This window comes from Syngnathus acus, chromosome 21 (genome assembly GCF_901709675.1).
Source record: "Syngnathus acus chromosome 21, fSynAcu1.2, whole genome shotgun sequence".
In the NCBI taxonomy this organism is placed as follows: Eukaryota; Metazoa; Chordata; class Actinopteri; order Syngnathiformes; family Syngnathidae; genus Syngnathus; species Syngnathus acus.
The window spans coordinates 10,305,997-10,324,262 of NC_051105.1; the positions used below are offsets into that span (position 1 = coordinate 10,305,997).

At 43.8% G+C, this 18,266-nt stretch overlaps 2 protein-coding genes across 5 annotated transcripts; both read right to left on the reverse strand.

Annotated features, from left to right (window-relative positions):
* Positions 1 to 1,138: 1,138 nt before the first annotated feature.
* On the reverse strand, positions 1,139 to 3,928 carry cdca7a (cell division cycle associated 7a). Its single transcript, XM_037240476.1, has 10 exons — positions 3,788 to 3,928; positions 3,170 to 3,307; positions 2,966 to 3,088; positions 2,697 to 2,897; positions 2,552 to 2,626; positions 2,272 to 2,460; positions 2,057 to 2,185; positions 1,782 to 1,931; positions 1,573 to 1,709; positions 1,139 to 1,490 (listed from the first exon to the last, which is right to left on the reverse strand). The coding sequence occupies exons 1-10, from the start codon at positions 3,806 to 3,808 to the stop codon at positions 1,457 to 1,459; spliced, it is 1,197 nt and encodes a 398-aa protein (XP_037096371.1). The 5' UTR covers positions 3,809 to 3,928; the 3' UTR covers positions 1,139 to 1,456.
* A 432-nt stretch (positions 3,929 to 4,360) lies between these two features.
* On the reverse strand, positions 4,361 to 18,054 carry zak (sterile alpha motif and leucine zipper containing kinase AZK). Of its 4 annotated transcripts, none has more exons than XM_037240415.1 (20): positions 17,903 to 18,052; positions 16,159 to 16,348; positions 15,375 to 15,462; positions 14,243 to 14,344; positions 13,970 to 14,035; positions 13,712 to 13,740; positions 13,426 to 13,563; positions 13,046 to 13,132; positions 12,907 to 12,981; positions 12,729 to 12,835; positions 11,250 to 11,385; positions 8,845 to 8,889; positions 8,746 to 8,776; positions 8,532 to 8,671; positions 8,391 to 8,453; positions 8,230 to 8,319; positions 5,983 to 6,099; positions 5,820 to 5,894; positions 5,438 to 5,588; positions 4,361 to 5,365 (listed from the first exon to the last, which is right to left on the reverse strand). In XM_037240415.1, exons 1-20 carry the CDS (start codon positions 17,905 to 17,907, stop codon positions 4,689 to 4,691), a joined length of 2,412 nt encoding a protein of 803 aa, XP_037096310.1. In that variant the 5' UTR covers positions 17,908 to 18,052; the 3' UTR covers positions 4,361 to 4,688. The 4 variants fall into 4 exon arrangements, 2 of the variants coding, with proteins under 2 accessions (XP_037096310.1, XP_037096311.1); XM_037240416.1 differs by having other exon boundaries at positions 4,689 to 5,365; positions 17,910 to 18,052; XR_005096175.1 differs by lacking the exon at positions 4,361 to 5,365 and having other exon boundaries at positions 5,522 to 5,588; positions 8,226 to 8,319; positions 17,903 to 18,054.
* Between the last annotated feature and the right edge of the window lie 212 nt (positions 18,055 to 18,266).

Below are 18,266 nucleotides of genomic sequence, written 5' to 3' on the forward strand. Positions count from 1 at the left end.
CGCGCTAATTGTTTCCACGCCATTAGCGCCGGTTATCTAATGAAGGAGATATAAGCGGTACAGTACATCACAGCAAGCTCCTCACCATCGCCGCATGGCAAGCAGTGGACCCCGACACGCACGGAAAGCTCACGTCAACCACTGTGTGAACTCTACATTTAAAACAATGTAAGAAAGAAGTTGTAGTTCAATTTGTACAACATTTATATTTGCTCATGATTATCATCACATCTATGAACAACTTCAAGAAGTGATTCCCCATCAGGCTATATCACTGGTGTGAAAATATACAAACTAAAAATAAGCATCTTTGACCGTATATACTCGTGAAATATTGTGGCAGACAGAACCAAAGCTGCAGAGATAAAAGAATGCAATAAAGCTGTCAATGCGCACCTAATAACAAGCTGCGATTGAATTTGAAAATACAGTGGAGCCTTGGTTTTCGACCACAATCCGTTCCAGAAGGCTGTTCGAGAAGTGAATCGTTCGAATTCCGAATCATGTTTCCCCATTACAAATAATGGAGAAAACATTAATCCTCCAATAAAAAAAACGCCTTTTTTTAAGCATTTTTTCATTTGCGCATTTTTGTCCGATCGCGTAACTGCAGCGCACCACCGACCGCGTAACCGTAGCGCTGGTTGCATTATTGTGACAGAGCCCTCGCTGAAATTTAGAAAATATTTTTAAAGTCCTGATGTACTTTCCAAAATTTAAGTGGACCTCAGTGCGCAGGGAGCTTAATTTTGTCCGATCGCGCAACTGCAGCGCACCGCTGACCGCGCAACCATAGCGCGCCGCCGACCGCGCAACTGCACCGCGCCCGTCGCATTATTGTGACAGAGCGGTCGCTAAAATTTAGAAAATATTTTTGAAGTCCTGATGTACTTTCCAAAATTTAAGTGGACCTCAGTGCGCACGGAGCTTGATTTGGTCTGATCGCCCAACCGCAGCGCGCCGGGCGCTTACTGTCGCATTGCTTTAGGAGCGTCTTTGTGTTTTAGGATGGCTTTACTGATCCCACTTGCTTCCTTTGGAGGCATGATTAGAGTTGATGCAATCCTCAGAGTAACGAGAACGTAATAACGAACGGAGTTAGTTGGCATGCGGGTCCTCTCGGCTCATCTCGCGAGGTTCGACAACCGAATTTCGTCCGACATCCGAAGCAAAGAAATCTCGAATTTTTTGTTCGAATAACGATTTTTTCGAGAACCGGGACATTCGAAAACCGAGGCTCGGCTGTACAGTAAATGTTTGTGTTTCTTGAACTGTAAAAACAAGTGTGGGTTTAATCTAATATTGCCAGAAAGGCAATTCACAGTGATCAATAAGACGGCAATTAATAAAAATTTGCTCAGATGATCATTTCAAATGCAAGTCCAACAATTAAAAGAGAATCTGGCGGCAAAAAAAGTGTCAAAGTTGGTTGTCCAGCGTCTCCTTTGGCTGCTCATCACTCACTAACCCCTTCCAGCTCTTTCTTCAAGCTGCAGAGACAACGACAACAATAAATATCGGCAAACAATAGCTATAATTTAAAAAATAAAATGACAGAAGTGCATCCCTCACCTTCTTAGGTAGGCGTGAGCATTGTCAAAGCCGTGATATTTAGCCAGATAGACCAGGACTCCGGTGGCACAGCGACCTTCACGGGCGCGGCAGAAGCTGCAGTTGCAGATGCCCCGGCACGGCGGGCAGCGCCATTCCTGTTGGGACAACGAGGCACACGTGAGATTTGAACAAGGTTTGTGGGCATAGACAGCTCATACGGAACTCACCGTGTCCAGCAGTGCGTCTCGCACTTCTTCACCGTAGCGGTTCCGAAGGCACGGGCCGCAGAACTGACCCCGGACGCCGACGCAGTTTGGATTGCGGCAGTTGGTTTTGGTGTCCACTGTTTTCTGGCGGCACTGGTGACAAGTGGTTCCCTGGACAAGAGACACAAAGAAAAGGAAGGTTAGGTTTTCAAACTAAGGCTAGGGTTTCAAACCAGGATTATGCTGAAGTGGGTTGAGCGGCTGCATTTATATTCAAATATTCTTGCTGGACTCACAGAGAGGGTGTTGTACACTTTCTCCCTCACGTTGTCGCAAATGCGCGCAAGCTCATCCTCGGTGACCTCATCCACGGGTCGCACCACGTGAGGTATGGCCTTTTTGGCGTTGCATGAACGGCGGCGAACCTGCACACCAAACATGATCAGCCGTTGGCTTTGTAGCGGTGTCAACAACAACAGACAAACCGAACTTAGACGGAAACGCATCTTACCGACTCGTCCACTTCTTCGTAGTAGCGGCTTCGTCGCACCAGGCTGAACTTGTCCTCCGGTTCTTCCTCTTCTGGTGTCGGGCTAGGCGGCCCTTCCACTAGCGTGCGAGAACGAGTGTGGGGCCGAGACACCCGCTGCGAGCTCCTCCTCAAAGTTTCCGGCATGGAGCGCCGAGGAGCACGTCGAGCCTGAAAAGTGATGAGGATGATCTGTATCAGAAATATCCTGATCTGATAGAGAATCAGAATACCTAGAACCTTATTTGAACAGGTTCTTTACCGTTGGTGATGCAGATGTCATCGACTTGGGGAAAAATCCAGGTACTTTGTTGAGCTCTGCCATCAGCTGAGTGAGCTGAAACCAAAGAAAAATGGATGAGTGACATTCTGATCAGTTCACTTTGGATCAAGCAAATCTTGGCTACCATTTCTTTGTTCTCTTTAATATTTAGGGCTCTCTTGCTCATAAAATTCTCTTCCTCATCAGAGTTCAGTTCTTGAGTAGGGAGGAGGGGTTGAGACGCCGGCCTCTTGGAGCCCGCCTTCTTGGTGGGGAAAGCAAAGGCCACTTTCAAAAGGTTAGACCTGCTTCCACGTCTAGCAGGTGGAGAATCGGGATCTACTTTCTGGAAGCAAACATTATTTTAACCCATAATAATGAAACTTTTTCACCAGTGCCTTCTTTTGTAGTCACCATTGCTTCCATCTGAGTGTTGATGAGATCATCCTCAAACCCAGTGCATGCATCTTCCTCTGCAGGGGCCTTCAGAGTGTTCAGTTTGACAGGCGACCTCCTCGGCGTCCGGGAGCCCCTCCTCTAAAATACAAAATGTTGTTAGCACCAGTGCTCGCGGGCATCACATTAGTCACCGCCCGGTAACAACACACGTGTTATTACCGTGTTTGCAAAGCCCCCATCAGAGCCAAAACTGTCACAGCTGTCGTCGGAAGAAGAGGACGTCTCCATGGTAACCTGGGGGACGTTGCGGAAGCTCCTCAAATTCATCCTAGTGGAGGGAGGCTGGGCTGCTGCACTCTGTGGCAAAGTAACCAAGAATCACAAGCGTGTTAACCTCACAAATAAGCACCCAGCATTGTCTTTAATTTTGAAAGGATAGCACATATTTGGTGTCACTTAAGAATGTCATTATATAAAAAATAAGGCCATATCTAAGTGCACCTCAAACATTAAAACCATACTGGTTGTACGTTACCATGACAAAACTGAGAAGTTCTGGGCTGGACCTAAACTTTTTAATGATTGTATTCATTATTCATCTTATTCATAAGGCTGAAGACATGAAACTAAGAAAATATTGGTGTTTTATCAAAAATTATATTTATATTAAATTATAAACTAGTATCGATCTCCGTGCTTGAGATAAGTCATTCAAATACAAGACGGACACGTTCAAATTTGTCTTGTTTAAAACGAACTCGAACTTAAAGTACGAACTTAGTATGGCGTAAACAATCAAGCAATAAACAAAACAGCAAATACTGTATTTGGTGTTACCTTGGAGCGTGTGCAAGGCATTTTTTTCTTCAAAGTTGTTGCCAGAAGAGCGATAAAGGCGATCTGCACTGTTGCTTGGCTCTTGAGCTCAGCAAGGAACAATGCGGATCCGCTTTCGGGAGCGCGCGCAGTTCACGTTCGTTTCCCGCGCCACTGAAACGTCCTGGAAGCTGAGTAAAACAAATGATGTGTTTAAAGGGAATAGTTAACACTTTGAAGTGTATAACAGTGAAACTTCCATGTTAAGATAAGTAAGAATAACACGAGTTTGTATTTGACCAAAACAAATGAAAAGAAGCTTTCTTTTGTAACACAAATGTATATGTGCCTTGCATGTGCTTTGGCGTGGCGCGGTTTTTTTTCTTATGAATTTGCATACAAGGCGGGTAAAAAGACCGATTTCCCTCCAAATCCTCTTTACGGAAGAGGATTAGGGCCACTGAAGAAAAAAAAAACTCTACATTCCACTATCAATTTTTCAATCTGGATTAAAGATTTTGCCCCAGTGTTAACGTTCAACTTCCAATGTTTCACGTTAATTAAGAAAGGAAAAACAGCACAAACTCTATTTCGCAATGATATTTATTTAAAATACATTCTTTTAAAAATAGTTTTTCATATCTGAATTAAAAATTTATGCATGCTTTTTATGCTATATTCTCTCCAGCAAAAAAAGCACAATTAGGAACACATTATTTGGAGAGAGTACACAAAGAGCAATAACTCTTTGGCATGTAACTTTAAATATATTCAGAGCATTAATACAGCAGCCAAAAAACATTCTAATTCATTTATATACAAAGTTGTGCAACTCCTTAATAGAAACAGTCACAGTAAGAGCATGTACTGTATTAAAATAGTATACTGCATATACTATAGTAAACACATGGTGCCTGCCATATTAAGTCCTGCCTCCAGCACCACGTCCTCCGCGCCCACCTCTCCTCGGCCGACCTCTGACCGCTTTATTATCCTGTCGCGGTATCCTTTTGTGGCGCTCCACTTTGATCCAGCCGCCATCGCTGCTTGCTTTGGCCTCTTCGCTTTCTTCGTTGGAGTTTTCCGTCACTGACATGATACCGGGTATTACGCGTGGGCGGATCTGCGCTGCGGCGCTGTAACTGTTGGACCGCGGCCTTGCTGGGTGTCGAGGGCTTTTGTTTTTATTTGCGCTTTGGCCTCCTCTCGTGCTGCCCCTCCCTTGACCGCTGCCAAAAAAGCCCTCTCTTCTATACTCGAGCACTATGCCCGCGCTGACGGGCCGCTCTTTTTCTGACATGCTTTCTGAGGTGGTGCTGCACGGGCTGCTGCCCTTTGACCCCAAGTGGAGCGGCAACAGTTTGGCTGAGAGACCGGATGTGGGCGAGGAGCTGCGCGAGTCGTTCCAGGCGCTGGCGGAGGAGCGGACGGGCGAGCGTCGCGCTGCCGCCGCATAAGAAGTGGCTTGGCTTTCGTGTACCGACAGGAACTGAGGAAGAGTGCAGGCTCCTGAGCTGGTGAAGGCGGCGCTGGGCTGCTGAGTTTTCTGCCTGACGATCTGCCGCAGCCTCACACTTCGCATCCAGGATTGATCAATGTCTAAAACAAATAACAGCAATTGTATTGCTACACAGCGCTTAACATGGAGTCAATTCTCGTTCAACATCTTACCAGGGTTAGTCCTGCCCCTAGGACTCAAGTCAAAGTGAACGGCTGTTGGTTCGATGACAAGCTCCACGGTTTTGATGGCATCCTGTCCTCCAAGCTGAGACCACGTCATGGGGCAGCTGTATTTCGTTGACTTTGGTAACTTGACATTACTCTGTATTGACATGTTGGAAAGGACACCTAAGCTCTATTTCCACCAAACACTGTTTTTGAGAGCTTTGGTGCCCTCTTGTGGCATCATGGTATCAAGGAACTATGTTGAAGTGAATTGAGGAGCTAAGTGAGCTCCTCCCCTCGCTTCAACATGGCGTCAAAAACTAATACATTCCATTGACGCATGAAGTCCAGTGGAAATGAGTGATTGACAGGTGTCATCAACATTCACCTTATAGCTGACTGTGTAGTCCACTTTCTGGTTCGGCTGTAACCCGACTATCCATTTGTCCATCACAAATGGCGGCTGCATTGAAAGGGCAGTTTATTTGTCAGTGTGGTTCAAAGAAGCAAGGATGGAGAATAAATGGAACGAGAAGAGAAAAACATCAAACCTTATTCATCCGCATGGGCTCCACATCCTGTCGATTGGGGCTGAAAATGACATCCTTGATGTAAGTTAAAGCCACGTCGTCTCCGTCGAGTTCCAGGAACATTTTCCACTTGCAGTCCTAAACAAGGAAATGGTCTATTGTAAGACACAGCAGGCAGTCTAGTGCACTCAGCAAATGTTGCCTGATTGCGAGTCTGAAATAAAATAATTGAGCATGCCACTTTTCCATGTGGGAAAACTTTTTTATGTGAAGCTACAGCACAACCTAGAGGGAGTTCTGTGGCAGTGCCTCGGAAATGAATGGGAACACTTTCCCACAAGTACTTTCTCATAAAGAAGAGAGAATGGTTTTGTAAATTTGTCCTTGCCGTTCCAATACTTTTGGACTGGACTGTAAGTGTGAATATATTCAGTTTGAGCTACAATAGTGTCAACGAATCCACAATTACGCATTGGTGACAAAGCGGACAGCTTTTACAGTAACTTATACGAAATGTTGAATTGACTCAATTTCATGAAATAACTTGCTTTGGGAATGATTCCAATCCGGACCCCAAAGGCACCTTTAGTGTCCCGACAGCGCCGGAAAAGTGCACAATTGTATCTGAAAGTGTTGCCTAGCAAACCAGTTGCCATTGTTTTCCTCCTCACATCACATCACATCCTCGCGGTGGGTGGGGTGGGGGGTCCAAATGTGAACAATGCCTCCTTTCCCCCCCCCCCCCACTGCACACGAAGCAGTAATGATTCCGCCCATCCCCAAACGGCCGCCACCGAGCCACAGGTCAGCGCTCAAGCGCACGGGGTTCAGGGCGCCAGCCGATCCATTGTGCGCTGATCACAGGGAAGGACATCAGAGGAGCGCTGCTGACACACTCGTCTGAGGAGCCTTCGCCCTCTCCTGCTGGGGCCGTGCGGGGGGGTCGGATTGTGGGAAAGGAGAGGGGGGGGGGGTCTCAAAAGGGAAACCGGCTGGCTCGAAAAGCCGGCGGCGGCGGCCTCGGCCCCGGGACGGTCGCGCCGGGGCTTCGGCGTCGGTGCTCGTCTAATCACTCCGGCAGAAACAATGTCGCGTAATGATGCCTTGGACCCGAGTGCATATAATGACAACTCATACATAATTCAGCACCTTTCACTTGGCTGCACGGTGATATCCTCATTAGCAGGGAACCCTCAGTGGCTGTCAGATGGTGGCCGCTCAATCGCAAGGCCCTCATTTTGTCTTTGAGAAGTGCAGCTGCTTCCATGACATCGCCAGCAAAGAGGGGCGAAGAGGAGGGGAAAAATGCAGTGTGGGTTTGTTTTATTTTGTGCACACACACACAAACGCACGCACGTAGACAAAAAAAAAAAAAAAAAAAAAAACTTCCAGTTTGTAAAAACAAGGCTGACACGGAACCTGACACCAGGCAGGGGAAAATAATTAGCTCTCATTTTCTCAGCCTCCTGTTTCCTTCTCCCCGCTGTGTTTTCGACCCACTAAACCACCACATGTCAGAAGAAATGGGAGGCAATTAGCAGGCTCGTTTCAGCCCTGCCGAACACACTGAAAGAGGACTATTTATGATGGGACAATGAACAGCTGAAAGATTAAATAACGTTTTCCTTTTAAAAAGAAAACGACTTCTGGCTAAATGGGCTATTTTTGATTAAATTCGAACGGCAAGTGAAGAGCCGGCCTTTTTTTTTGGGATGGGGTGGGCTCACAAAGGGCTCCAAGTGAGTGGCGCTGGATGTGGTACATGGAGGAGAATGACATGTTTATTTGTCTGCTTTTATACCTGCATAGTGATGCCTGTAATGGTCAGTGTAACAGCTGTCATTAGGGATCCTCGGGGGATAAGAAGAAAAAAGCTTCGGCATATCAATGCTTCAACTCTCACAAAACAGTTTGAACGTGTGCACGCTTACGCTCACTGGCCACCATATTAGGTACATACCTTTCCAAACATAACTGTGCTCAAGCATGATTGTTAACTTTGTTAATGGGCAATGGATGAGAACATTCCCTTCTTTTTGCCTTATATGAAGGGAAGATGCCATTTGTGGAGTGTAGGCATAGCTAGCTAGCTAGCTAGCCAGCTTGCTAGCTAGCTAATTGCGCCAGACCACTGCTGATCGTGTTTGTATGTGCAAGGGGAGGAGCAAATGTGGTTCTCAGTCATTGCACATTTTCAGGTGTATTTGGAAAAGAAAAAAAAAAAAGAGAATCTCTGAATTCACTTTGCAGGTCAGGTCAGAAACGTACGTTTTTTCCAGTGCCCGGCTTCCAATGGTACCCAAAGACGAGTTCCAGATGAACACTTTTACTGTTTTCCACCTCGTTTTCGAGCTCTTCCTAAAAAGAAAAAAGTTGTACTTGGACACAAATTGGATACAAGCAAGAGAAAACTTTCATTCACATTCTACCTTGAGCAGAGGTGGGAAGTGGACCAGCCCGAGGTAATCATTAGTCAGCTTTTCAATTTCACTCTGCCAAAGAGCAAAGGAGACATAAATCACGACAAGCGGAGCATGGTGGGAATGCGGTGACATTTGGCTCGGCCTTGCCTTCAGGTGCATGACGTGACCTTTGGACTTGATGCCCATGTCGCGCATGTCGCTCTCCGACAGCAAAAGGAGCCTTTTGCCGGTGATGTGATTGTCTCGCAATAGCTCGGCATACAGGTGCATGCCGTAGCCGCTAGCGTCTACGGGACAAAGTGACAAAGTGACTCAAATGTTTCAATCGTCCCAAAAAAAAAATAAAAAAAATAAAACAAACCTTCACCGAATATTTGCTGCATCCAGAAATACTGCATAGCATAACGGGCACACGTTAGCTGTAAATAACAATAACGCATTGTGTAGTTCCGACACTGACCACATGCTCCTCCGTCCACGTGTAGATGTCGAGCGTAGGCAGCAGCTGCAAAAAGACAAAACACAAGTTAGGAAATGAGGGTAAATGGAAAAGAGACACATTTCCAAACAAGTAAATTCACCCCCCCCCCCCCCGTCGGGCCTCTTAATGGTCTTTTATCAGACTTGGAATGTCCATCTGCCTGCGCCGCCGCCGCCGTCTATTTGAATGACAAATCATTTATTGCTCAATAAATGTAATCGCGCAGAAACTCGACAGGCAAAATAAAGACTCCGTCATTGTGATGGGTAGAATGGCGCGTAATGACAGAAATGGTGGCGTGGAAAATTGGAGGAAAGATGACTAAGTGAGGGAGTCATCTCCTTTCAGCATCTCCTTCAGATTAAGAGCTGAATGCGGGCCTCCATAAACAGTGGCTGGCGCCATACAGTACATGGCATAAAGACGCTCGGCCCCGCCCGCCAGCACTTCCCGCCTCCTCCATGCTGCGCTTTGCAACCAAGCGCATTCAGACTCTTTTCTACTAACACTTTTCAACACATGGACTGCTTGTGTGCTTTCTTCAAACATGTGATGTGCCGTTGTGTGGAAATCTGCACAATCTGCTTTTTTATTTTTATTTTTTTTATTTAGAAATTGCACAACGGATGAAAGGCATGCTGGGTAATCAGACCCATGGCTTTTAGATGTATGCACGTGCTATTCCTGTATCCTCTCTCTGTCCAACCTGAAGCAAGTTTTATGTATGATCTTCATCACCGTGCATGGAAAGAAGCAATTTGGAAATCAAAATGATACGTGAAAAAAAGAACATTTTAGTGGAATTTAAAATCCTGTCAGTTTTATTTTTGCATGAAATCATTTTGAAATTGTTAAGAAAAAATCAAATATCATATTTCAGATACTTTAGAGGGGGTAACAATGAATCAATGATCAAATTAATTGATTACTTTTGACAATCAATTAATTGTTTAGATCCTTTTTTATTTTATTTGAAATCCTTCAGCTAACACAAATGGTATGTAAATTCAATCTGCCAGCGTGGACAACGCCACGAACTGAACAGCGTATAGTAGAATTATGTGTATATAGGAGCGGCGATATTTCCAAATCTGCCGAAACATCATAATTATTAAAAGAGCCAATTATTTTTGGCCTTATTATTAAGTACTTCACACAAGGGCCCGAGGACATCGCAGTAAGTGAGAGACTGCCGCAACAACTGCACTCCGCCACATTCAGAACAAATTGGCCAATCTTAATGTCAGCAAAATGTCACTTCATCATAAAAGATTGGCCTTCCCCTGCGCTTGTGGCTGCTTTCTTCACAGCATGCCACATCAAGCATACACCAAATGACTTCCATAATGTCCATAGGGTGACGACTCAATGGAGAATTTATTTCTCTGTCAAATGGCTCTATTTTCTGAATGACGAACCAAATGCATAAAACGCACAAGAAGCACACAAAATAGTGCTTTTATAGGCTGTATTATAGCTAATGGTTTAGAGCAGGGTTGCGCAATACGTCGATCGCGATCGACCGGTCGATCGCCAAGCCACTATTGGTCGATCGCGTAATATAAATTTTTTTTTTTCTTTTTCGCACTTGACGCGTGTACAAACAACGGCGCTAACACAACACAAACACGCTAGCTCGCGAGTTCCCTCCAATTGTCAGAACCCTGTTTTTTCTCTTAAACTTAAGAAAGGGTATAAAAATGAGTGGGGCAGCTGGCCATAGTAAGAAGTATCACTTTCATAGGGAATGGGAGTAGGACTTTTTTTTCACCTCTGAGTGTAGATAATAGATTCCTAAAGTAAAAATGAAGAGAACAGTGAATTATTAGCCGAATATATAAAAAAAAATTTTTTTAGTGGGTAGATCTTTGTGACTTGGTCATTTCAAAAGTAGCTCACGAGCTCAAAAAGTTTGCCCACCCCTGATTTACAGGTAATTAATCTAGAAACAAGTTCTTCTACAACACCAATCCTGCATTAGTGGCAATTCCACTTGATTGATTGATTGATTGATTGATTGATTGATTGATTGATTGATTGATTGATTGATTGATTGATTGATTGATAAGGCAGCACTGTGCAGAAAATTCAATTTAGCTTTTCACTCCAGGGCCATACAGCAGGCGACATATGGAACATGGATGTTGGAAAATGTCCAGCCATAAAATGCATTTTGAAATTGACTTGATATTTAAATATGATGCAAATTTCACTTCATGGCTGCATTGTACTGATTTCATTTCAACGCATTTTACTTCCAACATTGCCTCATATGGTCCATCTACTGGAGGAGGGTGATTTCGTTGGCTGGCCGACAGGAGGCGCTGCTGAGGCCACTTTGAAGCAAGGTTGTGACAAGGTGAAGTGCTGAGGAGGCAACTCACCGGGCTGTTGGATTGTTCGATGAGTTTGTGCTCCCACATCTTCAGACGGCGCTCCCTCTCCTTCAGTTCCTGCTCTTTGCTACTCAGGTTACTCTCCAGCTTCTTCAGCCTTTCGAGGGTGGCTTCAATTTCGCACCTGAAAGGCCACAAAAAAAGTCACAACAACAATCGGATATGTGACATTGACATTTCTGGTTGGCTGATGTGGTACAGAAAAAAAATATATATATATATATATATTTATTTTTTATTTATTTATTTATTTATTTTATATTTAATGGTTCTATAATATTTTATGGCGGCTCGGTGGGGCACTGGGTAGCACGTCCGCCTCACAGTTGGGAGGGTGCGGGTTCGATTCCACCTCCGGCCCTCCCTGTGTGGAGTTTGCATGTTCTCCCCGGGCCCGCGTGGGTTTTCTCCGGGCACTCCGGTTTCCTCCCACATCCCAAAAACATGCTTGGTAGGCCGATTGAAGACTCCAAATTGTCCCTAGGTGTGAGTGCGAGTGCAAATGGTTGTTTGTCTCCGTGTGCCCTGCGATTGGCTGGCAACCGGTTCAGGGTGTCCCCCGCCTACTGCCCGATGACGGCTGGGATAGGCTCCAGCACTCCCGCGACCCCCGTGGGGACTAAGCGGTTCAGAAAATGGATGGATGGATGGATGGATGGATAATATTTTATTATTTTACACAGTTGTTTATTTTCTGGTTATTTTTCAATTTATATTTCAAGTTGAGTTTTGGTAGTTGAATAAAAACAGATATCGCAAATCAGGTAATAGTGTTTAGTAATTGCGATTACAATATCATTCAGAACCGCATGGCCTTACTCTCACAGGTCAGTTCTGATTTCTAAAAGGTCATGACCCCTTGTTAAAGGTCAAGCAAAAATCCAAACTCCAATATTTACTTTTTACATACTTTCCCTGACAGAGCACGCAAACACTACTCCGTATATATTCCAAGAACTTCAAACACACATAAACAACCCTGTGACCGGCTGGAACGGACTGAACTCGGCGCGCGTGACCCGCGGGCTATTTGGAGCCCGCCTCACCTGCGCGTCCGCGTCGGCGCCAGCGCGACTTTCTGAAGAAGCCGGCGCACGGCGAAGAGCTGAGGCAGAATAAAGTCGCAGCTGAGACTCAGGCTGTGCTGAACATCAACTGAACCTCCAGCTGCTCGCACAGCCCAATTAAACACTTCGACTTGAAAAAGATGGTGATTATTTTTAGGGCCTTATGGGTAAAGAGAGGAAATATACCCAGATGGAGGAGTCGTCGGAGGTTTTCATGCCTTTCTGCCGCCATCAGTCGAGTCATTAAAGATCTATATGAACCATCTCCACTTCTTTTTTTGTATTTCCCGACCCCCGTCAGCCACATTTCCATGTCATTCTTTGCAATTTCCTTTAGGCTGAGTGCACATTGAGTCGTCAATACATTGGGTTGGCCTGCCCGAATGGCTCATTACGTTACCTCCATTCAGACTTGTTGTGGAGGAAAGAGTTGCACTGTTGGGGAAGTTGGCTGTCGTTCGCCATGGTCTCTAAAGTAGACAGGATCTGCTTGAACGTTGGCCTATCCTGAATCGAGAGGAGCCGTTTTAGTGGCGTGCCATATTGCGGCTCTCAAGCCCAGTGCTTGTGGGACTCACTTTTGGATCCGTCATCCAGCAGTCCCTCATCAGCTCTGCAAAGCTGGCAGGACAGCCGCTGGGGATGGTCAACCTCTGAAACGCAAATATATGTCAAAATTATTTTATAAATAGAATTTGGGAATGGGTGAGAAAATACCTCCTCCTTCTCCACGACAAGCCAAGCCACTTGTAAGCCTTCTAGGCCTTTGAATGGAACCTCGCGTGTCAGCATCTCCCAAAGCACCTATCACATTAATATACTCAAACATTATGACAATGGACATTTAAAAACACTCCAAAAACAATGTTTACAAAAATTCTTCAGTTGAACTAGCCTTTTTGACATCAGTTTTTGATTAACATGCATTTTTAGAATTGAAGGAACTACTTGCAAATCCAACCTAACAAACTGTAGTTAGTCTTACGCAACCAACCGCTCCGTACGTCGTTACAGTCCTCACTACGAGTTGACTCATGATCACGTGAGTTCCCCAACTTTCTCTTCCGTTTGCTCGGCTTCTGGTTGTTGCCACTCACCACAGCATAGGAGAAGGTATCACAGGTCTCAGACACTCGCAGGCTCTGGATGACCTCAGGAGCCATCCATGGAAAGGTGCCCACTAGCGACATGTGCGTCGTATGGGTCAGAAACTTGGAGGCCCCAAAGTCACAAATCTGGGGGGGAAAAAAAAAAAAAAAAAAAAAAAAAAAAAAAAGAAACTTCAGAACTAAAATCGCTTTAAAATATATAGCAGACATGGCAACATGCTGTATTTTGGCTTGGATTTTTTATTTTTTTGCTCGGCTCGAAAACAACACTTACCTTGAGGACTTTTTCTGCTGTTATAACAACTGAAAGACAAATCATATGTTCTCTGTCACAAAAATGACAACGTTTGCATGAAAATTCAGACGTAACAATATCCACTCACATTAGGTACACCTGCCAAAATAACTCCATGGCAAAAATCACAAATTATCATTAAGTATGTCGGAAGTCTTGTATTGGATTGAATTGAGCAGTTGTGCCTAATATTTTGGCTGCTACGTATACTTGAGCCACGAAAGATTGTATCAGTACCATTCCTTGACTTCAGGTCTCTGTGGATCACCTTTACAGGGGCCTCTGAGTGTAGATAATGGATTCCTAAAGTAAAAATGAAGAGAACAGTGAATTATTAGCCTAATTACTTTTTTACTGTACTGACACTAAAGACACAAAGGTCGGAATAAAACATCTGCTTTGTTATTTTGATGAACACTGTATGCAAGGGTTGCTTATGTACACGTAAAGCTTGTCAACAAAAAGTAACCTTATGGCCGTGTATGACGACTAATGGATAACTTATCTCACCTCTGGCGATCTCTGTAGCCCACGTCATGATGTGCCCCATGTCCATTTCTTCACTTTCCTCACAGGAAAGGTAGTCGTACAGTGAGCCGCCACTGGCATATTCTATGCAGGAAACAGGAAAGCGCAGAAATAAACAAACCAATGAATAGCATCGTGAGATTCTCTGAAGGCCAAGTAAATGTGACAGGACTTTTGTTGTTTTCCTTGCTATTAACAGGGCATTTAAAAATGTGCTTGGCAGAGTACTGACGGGAAAAACATATTGATCTGATTTCTGATTGGATTACCGTCAAAATTCTTGTTTTGATGGCAGATTACGCTTTTATTTTTTAACCTGTCAAACTTGGCTTTGCTTGATAATTGTGACCAGTTGAGTGACCTTTTAATCGTAGTATTAAAAGGATTAATAGTAGATTAACATTAGGATTAATCTGTTTTCAGAATACCTCTGCGCTCATAGCATGATTGTTTAGCAAACCATTTGGAAGTGAAAACTACATTGGACAGCAAGCCTACTTCCTCAAATTTATATTCCGCCGATATTGAGATGACATGCAACCAGGCACCGATAGCTGTTTTTTATTTTGTGAACACGTCGTACAGCATGTTGAATTAACAGACAATAGAGAAGCAAAACATTAATAACGTGTGACAACAAGTCAACTCCTGTCTGCGACTGCACTTTGCACCTTAATACGTTGCCTTCACATTCCGCAGATTATATGACACACACAGGAAACGCTTCTGCGTTTCAATAGTTTTCAATCCCTTCTTCACAGATTTTTTTTTTTTCCCATATCAGCATCACACTTTGAACTTGTAGCCAATATTCTTTTGCTGTGGGTGGCAGCTGGGGTTGCAGTCAAAAAGGAAGACGCACATATTGGCTGTCGGAGCGTTGCGTCAACACAGGAAATTACAAATGACAATCAATAAACACTTTCTGTGATGACTCACCTTTGAATAAACAGACACCCGCTAGCTAGCTACTTTCCAACAAATCCATTTCTGTTCCAAACGATGGACACAGCAGCAGCAGTTGGAAATGCATTATGGGGTCTAACTATTGCCCAACTTTTTTTTATGGAACAAAGTATTACATTCGGAGTACAAAATTTTTTTCATCGCATACCAGTGACGATTCCATAGTTGGGTGCCTCAACGATGGCGCCATAAAATTGGATGATGTTACGATGGCTGAGCACACTGAGGATTTCAGCCTGGGTGGTGGACACAAAAAGGAAATTTTGTTTTTGTTAAATAAAAAGAAAAAATATAGTATATACACATTACAAACAAGCATGCTGCCAGTGCCAGTTCAGATCATTTAATTAAATAAACCCCAATTTTAAAAACTATATGATCAATATTAATGCTTAGTTTGAAAGCATTTTTGGTGGTGTCAGATATTACGCAATACATTCTTTCTTATAGTTGTATAGTGAACAGAAACCCGACAAAAGCACTTAAGACTAACTGTAGCAAAACACTGTAATTAAGCAAACAATTGCTTCCCCACTTAAAAGTAGATTTTTTTATTTTTATTTTAACAGCATTAATCCCTGCAGCACTGACTGAAGTTCAGTCCGTAATATTGTACAAGCATTTCAAAAAAAGATATTCAGAGCCTGACAAATGAAGCTTTTTCAAAGATGATTCTTTTTTTTTTGTCGATAAGACAATGAGCATTTGCTTGAATCGGAGGCACCTCGGGTTGAAACTGTGCTAAACAGGATTTGCTAATAATGTTTCTTTTGCGACACGGTTCTGCTAGTGGGGGAGTATAATGACCATGAATGATGTGAGCGCAAGTCGCCACATCCCACTAAATGGGCTGGCAATTAAAATGATTACTATAGTGACAATTAAAAAGTACAAAGTGTACATGAAAAGCACTGGGCAATTACGACTCCCACCTCATTCTCAATCTTGAGCAGCTTTTTCACAGCCACCTCTTTGTCCTGGGAGATCCATCTAGCCCGGTAGACACTTCCGAAGCTGCCGCCGCCGCAGTTCTCGAAGAAGTGGATGTCATTGAACGTGATTTGCACAAAGGAGCCGCTATGAGACGACATCTCATCCTGACACTTGGTGCTGACACCGCTTCTGGAGAATCACAAGGATGAAAGGTGGAATTACGGTTCACATGCAAAGTTGTGTCTGCTCATCCATTTTGCATTGTTTTGTCATTTAAATGCAGTAATTGCTCAAGTACAGAAAAGAAATACCCTTTACAATGCACACTAGGTTTTGGAGGAACTTCTATAATTTGCTGAACTTTTTGTTGTATTTTTTTTATTTCAGTTGCGCCGTTGTGGGCGTGAACACAGTTGACTTGATTCTTCACCAATCAAAGCAGCTCCTCTCATCTATTCATCCATCCAACTATTCATTCATTCATCTACCGAACTTATCCTAATGAGGGTCATGTAAGAGGAAACCAATGCAGGCACAGGGAGAACATGCAAACTCCACAAATCGAACCCTGTGAGACAGACGTGCTAACCAGTGCTCCACTATGCTGGTGAAGCACACAGTGTACTTCGTAGATTGATAATTCTATCCTTTTGTTTGTCGATAAAAGCATCAAGTTAAAAAAGAAAAGAAAAAAAGAAATCATTCTATCATTAAAGCAAAGTATAGCTCAGTTATTGTTCGTCGCTTTCTCAATTTGCAGCTGAGCCATTTGGGCTTTTAAAAGCATGTTACCTTGTTCTTCATTGGAATTGCTGTCCATGGATAGATTTTCCTCAATTGTCCCAGAGGGGAGCCATTGCTTTGCGACCATTAACGCGTATTCATGCTACACTCAGCCCTGGCAGGAAGCTGCCACGGGGGCCGGCCCAATGTATTGTGTGTCCACTCAAGCGGGGTCACGGGGAACAGTGACATTACACCACTCATTCGCGATGCTTCTTCCTTAACAGCAAACAAAGCCGGAAGCGTGACAGCATTGATAAAGTCACATGAATGAATGACCCCCACAGGTCACTTTATTAGGCACCTGCACAATTTTGGCTCATCCAATGCAAGAGCGAAACAACTGAGTCATAGTGAGAGGCATTTTAATTGGGTGACCATATTTAGATCATTAATTATCTACCAAAAAGAAACTATCATCTATGCAGATGCAGAAGAACTGGAAGTAGTCGTTAATGACTACTTTCGATTTCTGCTGACTCACTCTAATTGTAGAATCTTTTAAACCACTTGCACTTGAAGCACGGTGAAAGTTTCAACGACGTAACGTTACACTGTCATAAAATATTACTAAATAGACTTTTGGTAAATAAAATAGACTTGTTTTTGTTGTCTTCTTAAGCCCCATGCGCTGTCATTTTGGTAATGATTTGGAGAGAAGTGACAAGACAAATAGAACACACTACTATGACGCTTTCCTCATCTATATCATTTAAAAATATGCATCGCAATGTTAATAGCTTGAGTAGAGGAGTGTAGTAGTAGTAGTAGTAGTAGTAGTAGTAGTAGTATTATGTACGGTCACAACAGCAAAGGTGACTGATGTACAACTCCATAATAAAACGTAAAAAGCGGGCTTTGATTTGACAGTTGAAAGTTGTCAAACTAACGTACCTGAGGATGCCGAGCCACGCAAAAACAAAGCTAATGCGTAAACAAATGTTCACTCCTCATACGTACCGCATACATCGACTTTTTGGAAGGGCGTCAAGCGGCTCGTCGTTGAAGGAGCACAAACTGGAAGTGAAGAATGAATAATGTTCCCGGAAATCGGGTGCTACTCGCCTCTTTTTGTTTTCACGTGTTCTGCCCACGGTGGATTTACTGGTTACACAACTTCTCGACTTGCCTTGAAGGACGAGGACTGGCCTCTTGAGAGACACAATTCTAATGACAACAGCGCTCTCTGCTGGCCATAAATAAGAATGACGTGTTCCGGGTATTTCACTTCAGTTTATGTAGTTCTCGGTTTACGACGGAGTTGTGGAGTATCGGCGACGATCGGAAAAACGAGAACTGCTGGGCCATAATAATAAAACAATCA

Bases quoted from the DNA above. Each gene is read 5' to 3' on its own strand.
- cdca7a (XM_037240476.1), bottom strand. From the start codon at position 3,808: ATGCCTTGCACACGCTCCAAG. The intron at 1,932-2,056 runs GTGAGTCCAGCA...TCTCTTGTCCAG, and splicing joins AAGTGTACAACACCCTCTCT to GGAACCACTTGTCACCAGTG. The intron at 1,491-1,572 runs GTGAGGGATGCA...TTGTCTCTGCAG, and splicing joins GCTCACGCCTACCTAAGAAG to CTTGAAGAAAGAGCTGGAAG.
- zak (XM_037240415.1), bottom strand. The intron at 15,463-16,158 runs GTGGGAGTCGTA...TCCACCACCCAG, and splicing joins TGCTCAAGATTGAGAATGAG to GCTGAAATCCTCAGTGTGCT. The intron at 8,454-8,531 runs GCAAGGCCGAGC...GCTCTTTGGCAG, and splicing joins GTCACGTCATGCACCTGAAG to AGTGAAATTGAAAAGCTGAC.